At 58.2% G+C, this 9,731-nt stretch overlaps 1 protein-coding gene across 1 annotated transcript; it reads right to left on the reverse strand.

Annotated features, from left to right (window-relative positions):
- Positions 1-2,679: 2,679 nt before the first annotated feature.
- On the reverse strand, positions 2,680-7,298 carry RPS7 (ribosomal protein S7). The gene is made up of 7 exons (XM_045084922.1): positions 7,148-7,298; positions 6,855-6,940; positions 6,476-6,547; positions 6,237-6,380; positions 5,990-6,054; positions 3,367-3,517; positions 2,680-2,788 (listed from the first exon to the last, which is right to left on the reverse strand). Exons 2-7 carry the CDS (start codon positions 6,927-6,929, stop codon positions 2,711-2,713), a joined length of 585 nt encoding a protein of 194 aa, XP_044940857.1. The 5' UTR covers positions 6,930-6,940; positions 7,148-7,298; the 3' UTR covers positions 2,680-2,710.
- Positions 7,299-9,731: the final 2,433 nt, after the last annotated feature.

Consider the following 9,731-nt stretch of genomic DNA (forward strand, 5'->3'; position numbering starts at 1 on the left):
CTGGGAACCCGAGGGTCCCTGCTGCCGCGACCTGTGCTTTCACTGTACGGTCACACATGTTCACAAATATCAAGTATCAATAGTAGAGATCTAAAATTAGGCATCTCAGCGCCTCAAAAAAGCTCAAAAATGTTCCACTACTTAGGAGCTTTGCAGCTTCGTGCACCTTTGTCAGTCGGGGAGGAAAGACGGGACCGGATACGCAAGTAGGAGGGAAAAAGATCTAAGTCACCTCCTGTGATGATACATCCCGACCCTTGCACTTTAAGACCGAGCCCTTCAAGAATAGCCTATGCAGCTGGCCCTTGGAGGGTCTACTTCTATGTGGATTTTGTTTCTGGTGAATACAGTGGGCCACTGTAAATGGGTTTTCTTTCTTTTTAGAGATGATTTTTAAGTGGTTTACGCTCAGCACGAAGCTCGGACTTCCAACCCTGAGATCCAATCACATGCCCCAGAACCAAGCCAGCCCCAAGGTGCTACCCGTTTCCCTGAGGCTTCCAGTCAACAGCAAGGGAAGAGTGGAGTCCTGGACGGAGGGGATTTCAACGACACTGGAATCCGGAGCCCTGGCCCGTGTTGTTCAAGTCTACTGCGTTACTTCTTTCAACAGCAAGTTTACCGAGGAGAATTGTAGTGACGTTTAGCACCTTAGTGCCCCAACTATTTCGTTGTACACCCCAGAGTCAAGTTTTGAGGTCATCTCCAGTATTGTGTGGTCATTAACATATCATAGAAAGCACACGAGTCCTAAAAAAGCATACATGTGGTCATAAAAACCAAAGTTTTAGATGGACACAAATAAATATTAATTCTAGGGAAAGCTTTATGATTAAGCTAATTTTATTTTAAGCTTGGTTTAATGTGATTTAGCAACTTGAAAAATTCGTTCTTTGATGGGCAAAAGACATGAAGACACTTCAAAAGCACACAAATGGCCAACACACAGATGAAAAAACGTTCCACATCACTCCGCATCAGGGAAATAAAAATCGGAACTACAGGGATACGACGTCACACCAGTCAGAATGGCAAAAATCTAAAAAGACCGGAAATAAGTGCTGGCAACGATGTGAAGACACAGGAACCCTCTTATGCTGCTGGTGGGAATGCAAGCCGGTGCAGCCACTCCGGGAACAGTACGGAGGTTCCTAAGGAGTTAAAAGCAGGGCTACCCTACAACCCAGCAAATGCACTGGGTATTTACCCCACAGGTAACTGTAGTGAAAAGGGGCACATGCTCCCCAATGCTCGCAGCAGCCACGTCCACCAGTCAAACTGGAAGGGGCCGAGCTGCCCTTCAACAGACGCATGGGCAAGACGTGGCCCATCTGCACAACGGAGCATCACGGACCCGTCAGGAAGGAGAACGCCCGCCATCTGCCCGGACGCGGATGGAACTGGAGGCGATGATGCCGTGAAGTCAGTCAGTCAAAGACAATTTCCCTACAGTCTCGCTCGGGTGTGAGCAGAACAGCACAGAGGACCACGGGGGAGGGAGGGACACTGGATGGGGAGAAACCAGAGACAAACCAGAGAGGCTCCGACTCCGGGAGACAGACGGAGGGTTACGGAGGGGAGGGAGTAACCGGGAGATGGGTATTGAGAGCATGTGCTGGGACAGCGTCGCACACAGCTAATCAATCACTGAACCTACATCAAGAATGAGTAACGTACTATATGCACGCAAACTGAACATAGAAAACTTTAAAAAATGTGGTTCTTCATTTGACACTGAATCTTAGTAACTGTCACCACTAAAAGATTCCTAAGTAATAAAACGTCTAGAACTTGCTTCAAGAATCTCCAACAAAGGGCAGGCATGGGAGCAGAGTCGGCAAGACTGAGGATCGGCACGGGCTCGAGCTGGGGGAGGGACACAGCACATCAGACGTCCGTCGGACTCGCGTACGTGGACACTCTTCTCAGAGGACCCTTTAGGACAGACGCAAGCGCAGCGCCGGCTATGCTTCCGCTCAGAGCCGTGCAGCCACACGGAGACCCCAATGTCTCATCCCACCTACACCCGAGGGGTCTCGTGCATCCACGAAACCGGCAGTGAAAGTGTGAACTCAGGGAATCTGAAAGAGGGGAAGAGGCTGCCGTCAGGAAGCCTCGGTCCAACACCACCTGGCAGTCTGCAGGTCTGTGTCACAGCCACGTAAGCACTCACCGCCACTCAACCAGACACTCAAGAAAGGATAAAATGGTAAGTTCTGTAGGTCTTTTACCACAATAAAAAATTCAGTGAGAACACCACTTTCCCCCATTTTGCTCTATCACGCCGCTTCCAAGGAACCGTTCCTGGCCCGATTTCAGGTGCTTCTGAACCCCGGACTTCCAGGCAGGCACGTTTCCCAGGAGACCCAGCATCCGATTCTCCTAGAGCGCGGCACAGGGACTAGGAGGCTGGCTACGTTACCGGATCGTTCACGCCTCTGGTACCTGTGTGATCCTTCGGTTGAACTTGCCCAAGTGCCAATACTCAGCCACCTGGGCCAGTGTCCTAGGACTGTGCCCAGTACAACAACCCTGGATCCAAGTCTCTCTCTCCCACGCATCAGACTGCCTGGCACATCCCACAGGCACCCTCTCTTTCAAAATCTTCCAGCCTACGCAGGGAGCTGCTGGCTATACGACGACATCGCTCAACTCTTGAAAATCACGCCTCAAACCGAATACTGTCAAAGTTTTATTTAATCATTTTTGCTCACAACTGAAACTCGGGGAACTCAAAGTTAACATCCTTGCCTGTGAGCTTCTTATAGACACCAGAGAAAGTTTCAACCTACAAGGAAAGAAAAAATTCATCACAAAACTTTTAAACATACACATTCCGCTGGAAGCCTGACGGTTTTGTGAGGCTGTACCCTGTGTGGTTTCTCCCCGCAGCAACCAGGGACTGGCGAGACAAGGAATATACAAGCCTGGGGACGGGCTCACCCCCTGCGCTAAGGGACAGGGTTCTAGTCACATCCCGGAGCCGGAGCGCGGCGCTCCTCTGGGCCACGCAGACAAGAGTCGTGAGGGGCCCAGGGGTTGTCCACATTACCAACACTTCACCAGGAATGACGTGAGGGGACAGTCCTCTCAGATTCTAACACTACCAAGATCCCACCCCCAAAGGATGTAACAACTTACTAAAAGGAATTCCTTTACTTCTAATTTTCCTATTAATTTAAAAGGCAGAGAATTCCGATTTTCAAAACCACCCCCACTATAAAACCCGTCGTACAATCTGCAGGGAAGCAGGCAGAGGTTCGGATGGGAGCGGGCTGGGTCACTCCTCCTGGACCTGGCGGCACAAGGAGTCGGTCCCGCTGCTTCCCCCGACCCCGCACAGCCTCCGGCAATGCCGCCGCTGACCTTGTGCTCCACGTTGTTCTGCTGCGCTTTATCCAAATGGACCTTGATGAGCCGGCTGCCGTCCAGTTTCACACGGATTCTCTTGCCCACAATCTCGCTTGGGAACACCAAGTCCTCCAGGATCGCGTCATGCACAGCTGTCAGAGTGCGGCTGAAAGTACGCGGGGACAAAAGTAAGACGCTGCGGGGGCCTGCCCTCCGGGGAGCCCCTCCAAAGCCCACACGTCAACAGCAAACCCCAGGTTTCTGAAACCAAACTGACACCAGTTTTCAAACAGGACGCGCACCAGACGGGGTAACACACCCCTACTGACTTGTTCCGGAAGCGCGGGATCTGTTAACCACAAAACCGTACAGACTCGCACACACCAAGTCCCAGGTGACCGTCTCCAGGGAACGGAGGCTCACGAGGGCTTCCCCTTTCAGGCGCTCTCTGGGTTTCTCTCCACTCACGATTTCTCAACTAAAATGCTGCAGAAGCTTCTTTACGTCTTGCTCATGTCCAAAACCAGCCCCTCCAAGGCTGCCAAGTTCATGTAGAAAACCTACGATCGCCCCACATTACTAGGCAAGACCCTTCGAGAGCTCTCCATGGCCTCCAATTCAGCTCCAAGGCTCCTCCTCGTTCTCTAGGCCAAGGGATGCACTGCTCCGTCACCCGCTGTGATGGCGGCCCCACCTGGAACCCCGTCTTCACCCCATCACATAAACTGCCGCTGTGACCTCACTCCTCTCCTGGTGGCACTTCGAGTTCAAAACCCATCTGGCTGCATGGCAACAGCAAGATTCGACCAATTCCAAGCGCTGGGGGGATCTGCCGTGTCCAGCAAGACGCCAAGAATGAGAGCGTGAAGAGGTGGTTCTTTCCAGTGCTTCCGGACCTACCCTGCCGTGAGAACTCCTCCAGAACGCCTCACGCTCAGCAGATGGACGCTGCACCCCACGCGCTTGCAGTTCAGATCCGGCAGCTCCCAGTTTCTGGGGGCTCTCAAACACCCGCAAAGGCCTTACTGCTCCCAAGCCCACGGGAAATCCCCTTCCCAAAGCCTCCATCACCTTCCAGAAAGCAGATGACAGAGGGCCCGAACGATCACTGCCACGGGAATTACTAGGAAGGCACACAAATGCGAAATTTGCCAACTGTCTCCTTTAGAACAAACGCACAGGCCATCCAAGCCAGCCTGAGCATCTCCTCAGATTCCAACATCAGCTTTAACGAGGGGGAGGTCAAGGCCACGCGGCTGGGCATCCCCAGCCGCAGAGCTGTAGGCCGCAGCGGAAAGGGGGGGAAACCCTGCTGAGACGAGAAACCAAACCAGTCCACGCCAGGACCCGTCCACGCAGGAGAGGTGGAGCACCGAGGACGGAGAGGAGGTCGGCAGGCGGGAGAAGCGGCCGAACCGCCGTGCCTGCCGCCCAGAGCCTGCACACAAGGCCCCGATGTGCAGAGGCCACCAGGAAGCCAGGCCAGCCGTCCCGAGCCCCTGCGGAACACACACGTTTGGGATGGGAGGGACGGGGGGCTGTGGGTGGGCCGCTCCGCTGGAGCCAAAGCAAGGGTTCGTGTTCAGACTCGAAGCAGGAACTCGGCCTCTGACAGACCAGACGCTCTCCATGGTCTCCTCACCAACTACCCAGAAAAAGGTCCCCCGATTCTCATGGACTCCAACTGCCCACAAAGCAGGTTCAAGTCCTGCACCGGACGACTCAAGGTCCGGAGCTCGGGCTCCCGCCCTTCCCGGCTCCCCAGCACCCTCCCCACGGGGACATCTGCCCGCAGGAGCCCATCACGACCTCCCGGGGTTCGCAAGCCAGACGGGGCGTCAGAAATCCCAGCCGCACGGGCAGTGGCCGAAACCGCACCTCCGCAGGCCCTACGGCCCTTCCCCTCCTTCTGGGCGACGGCACAGCAGCTGCGGACGTGCGGAGGCTGCCCAGCCGGCAGCAGAGACCCGGCCCGTCCTCCCAGGCTGGCCCACAGGGCAGCCCCGCAGGCATCCGAGCCCCGGCTGTGAAACGCCGCAAGGCCCCGCTCAGAAAGCCGACGACGCGCGGCACCGGAGTTTATGGCAAGTCACCCGCAGCCGGTGGAGCTTCCGGGACGCGGTGTCCTCAGTCGCAGGAGCCCTTCAGCCTGGAACACCCGCCTCACTCCTCAGCCTTAACTCAGGGCCGACGCCAAGCAACGGGCCTCGCGCCGCAGCTGCCGGACGCCCGAGCGCTCAGGGCCTCGCGCCGCAGCAAGCGCCCGCAGGGTCCGCAGGGTCCGCAGCCCCGGCCACAGTGCACGGCGCGTCGGGAGACAGCAGCTCCGTGTCTGCCCTGCCTGCTCCTGCCCCGGATTCTCGCCCTGCGAGTGTACCCCACGCGGAACTACAGGGAGCCGCTCCTCGGTCAGCACGCCCACGGGACGCGGTCTCCGGACGACGCTGTCCCCGCAGAAACCCGCGCCGGCCAGGAGTCCCGAACGGACCGTCGCCGCACGGTCGCCGCACGCTCGGCACGGAGCCCGACGGCCGGACCGGGGCCCCCGCGCGGGGCCCGAGCTCAGCACCCGGAGCGGCGAGCGGAGATGACCCGCGGGCCCCGGGCGCGGCACGGCTGGACGCGGCGAAACCCTCACCTCCTGGGGCGCTTCTGCTTGTTCTTGGTGCGGCTCTTCCGGGTGGGCTTGGGCAGGATCCTCCTCTGCTCGGCCGCGGGTCCGCGGAGAGAAGGACTTTAGTGCGCACAGCCCAGGCCTGCCCGCGGCGTCCGGTCCCGGCCGAAGACGCGCTCGCGGGAGGACGGCCGTCGGCGGCCCGGCCCAGCGGCCCGCACCGCGGGGACCCCCGCCCCCCACCCGGGGCCCGCCCCCCGCGACGCGACACCTGCGCGATGAAGACCACGTGCTTCCCGCTGAACTTCTTCTCCAGCTCGCGCACCAGCCGCACCTGGATCTTCTGGAACGACTTCAGCTGCGGGACGGGCACGAAGATGATGATCGCCTTCCGGCCGCCGCCGACCTCGATCTCCTGCGGGGCACAGCGCGTCACTCCCGGCCGGGGGCACCGCGGCCCCGCCCCCCACAGCCCCGCGCCGGCCCGCGCCAGCAGCTCCCGCGCCTCACCTTGGCGGCCGTGATGTTGAGCTCCCGCAGCTGCGCCTTCAGGTCGGAGTTCATCTCCAGCTCCAGCAGCGCCTGCGGGGCCGCGGGGCTCAGCGCTCGGACGCCGGGTCGCGGGGACGCGCTCGGACGCCGGGGACGCGGGGACGCGCTCGGCCGGCGGGGACACGGGACGCGAGGACGCGCTCGGACGCCGGGGACGCGGGACGCGAGGACACCGGGACACCCGCGCACGCCCCCCGCCCCCGCGGGCTCCTCCGGGACCGGCGCGCCCACTCCCCGGCGTCCCGCGCTGGCGGCCGGGGACGGGCCACGCCGCCGGGGGCACTGGAGCCGCGGCCGGGGACGGGCCAGGCCGCCCGCACGCCGCCCGCGCGCTCACCTGGGAGATGCCGGACTCGAACTCGTCCGGCTTCTCGCCGTTGGGCTTCACGATCTTCGCGCTGGAGCTGAACATGGCGGCTGCCCCTGCGAGCACAGCGCGGCCCGCTGAGGCGCCCCCGCCCGCCCTGCGCCCGGCCCCGCGCCACCCCGCACCAGCCATCGGCAGACCCGGCCCGGGTCATCGGCCGCATCCCCGCCGGGGGAGCAGGACCGAGCCATGGAGGCCGAGCTCCGCCACGCGTTCTCCTCAGTGGGACGAAAACTCCAAGAGCGCGGGGGCCGCCAACCTACCTTGCCGAGAACGCCGGCCTAGGAAGAGGCCTGAGTCTCGCGAGAGCTCCTCAAATCGCGGCGGCGAAGCGGAAGAGGCGGGAACAGTGCGAGAGAAACCGGAAGGACGAGTGAAGAGCGGTCGCAGCGTAGACCGTCCCAGGAAGACGCTCCGGGGGCCGGTGCGTGTCCGGTCGGCGGCGCTCGGCGGGCGTGGCCCGGGCAGCGGCGCCAGCTCCGGGCCGGCGTCGGGCGGGGCCGGGCCGCGCGAGCAAGTCCGTCCCGAAGACGACGTGTAGCAACACTCGGTTAAGGCGAGGACTCGTCTCCCCGCCGAAGCCGCGGGAGGAACCCGACACCGGAGTCCGGTTGCGCCCCGGAGAGCCTCGGCCTTCACGCCGGACGCTGTCCGGGCTCCGGGCCGGGCCGCCCCGCGGGGTCCTCCGGGACCGGCGCGCCCACTCCCCGGCGTCCGCGGAGCTTCTCTGCGGACGCCCCACCGCGTCGGGGAGATCCGTCCGGTTCTCCGGACACTGCGGCGCCAGGGAGCGGTCAGCCGGCTCGCGCGTCGGTCCCTGGGAGCACGCGGGCTTCTCCCGGCCGGTAGTGCTGCGCCCACGCGCCCTGACACGAGCGTCTTCGCCGCCGAGCGCACCGCGACCCAGCGCAGCTCGGACCGTGCTCAGACCGCGGTCGCCCGCTCCTCCACCGAGCCCTGGCCCCTCTCCCTGGAGAGACGGGATCAGAGACCGGAGTCTGGGCGCAAGGGACCGAGTGTGATGATCCTCGGTAAGTGCGCTGAAGTCCCATGACCGGGGCGCCGGGGGCTCGTGGCGGAAGCCGCTGCCTTCGGCTCGGGTCATGGTCCCGGGGTCCTGGGATCGCGCCCCGCGTCGGGCTCTCGGCTCAGCGGGAGCCTGCTTGTGGTCTCTGTCTGTCGAATAAATAAAACAAAAATTTAAAAAGTTCCTGCGACTGATTACTAGCCTTCCTTGTGTATCTATGACCTTATCGTGCTTTCCACGAGGGGAATAAAACAACACACGTCCCAGAACAGCGATTTTACATCTTACACAACCCTCTCCTCCCTCTGTCCCTCCCCCCAACACTTGCATGTGTACGTTCTCGCTCCCTCAAATCTCAAAAACGTCCTAAATGTTGGGGCGCCTGGGTGGCTCCGTGGGTTGAACCTCTGCCTTCGGCTCAGGTCATGATCTCAGGGTCCTGGGATCGAGCCCCGCATCGGGCTCTCTGCTCAGCAGGGAGCCTGCTTCCCCCTCTCTCTCTGCCTGACTCTCTGCCTACGTGTGATCTCTCTTTGTCAAACAAATAAGGTCATGAAAGAAAGTCATAAATGTGGAACTGGAACTTCGATTTCTCAGAAGACTTTGGGTAAACGTAAGTATTTAATGCTAATCCAGTTGAAACTTCCTAAAGCCAATTAGGGATGTTAGAAAGTATGATCAGAGTATATAAAATCAAATTTTTAAATACCTGGGAAATCTGTTATATATTATACCTTTAAATCCTATCTAGCATTTCAAGTAGAAATTTTCCCATAGGTTTACATTATTTTCAGATTGTCTGAATCCTGCTAGAATTGTTTCATAAAAGACACCAATATGTGTAAATTATAACACAATGTAATTGCAATGAGTCCCGTGTTTTACATCACAATTACATAAATCTTCAGCTATTTAAAGAAAATGCTTACTTGAAATCAAACATGTCATGTCCTGAATTCCCCAACTATGCATTCATTTGTCACTAAAACACAAAATATTTTTTAAAAATCAGTGTTTCTCCCATTTTAACATGCAGAGGAATCACCTGGTAATCATTGGAAGATACAGGTTCTGATTCAGAAGTTCTGGGCTGGGGCTCCATATTTTACAGTTGTAACTTGCCCCCAGATTATGCCCTTGAGACTGATCAGGGACCACAGTGAGTAACAAGGGGCCAGATGTCAAGAGGAATTGCAGTAGTAACGGGAAACCAAGAAAGATCCCTTTCAGCATGAAGGAAATGAATTAAAGAATCTACAGTTTCGTCCTAGAGGAACCAATAGACTCTGCCCGGGTGGTTCTGGTCCAGGACAGAATATTGCAGGGGTGAGGGTGCAGTTAAACACCAAAGATATGTTCCCCTTTTTGTATCTTAGCTCTCCATTGCGTAAAGTCCCCATTTAAAGGGACCCCTGGGGTGGGGGATGTGTAATGTCAGCACCTGAGGCAGAAAGCTTAGAGGTCAGACAGAGGAGCGCACCCAGACTGCAAAGCTGCTCCTTTCCACACGGCTGCTCCCCGTATTACTGATAAAGTGACAAGAGTTACCGCAGAGTCCTTGCAAGTAAAACAAATTTATGGACCTGTCTGACCGATCAAGAATTAATGGATTGAATTTAGCAAAAGATTTCATTTCTCCCCACCACTTACTGCCAGGGTTTTCAAAATCATTACCCGGTGGCAGGTAGGGAGCATGGGAAGGAAGTGAAGTCGGAAGCCTGCGACGAGTGTGAAAACCCACGCATAGAATGAAGCAAGGTCACTGGCTTCTGGAAGGTCTCAATCACTCTTCCCATGTAGCAGTGTCTGATCTGTAGACA

The sequence above is a fragment of the Mustela putorius genome, unplaced genomic scaffold, assembly GCF_011764305.1.
Source record: "Mustela putorius furo isolate JIRA1106 unplaced genomic scaffold, ASM1176430v1.1 tig00000813_pilon_pilon_pilon, whole genome shotgun sequence".
Lineage (NCBI taxonomy): Eukaryota > Metazoa > Chordata > Mammalia > Carnivora > Mustelidae > Mustela > Mustela putorius.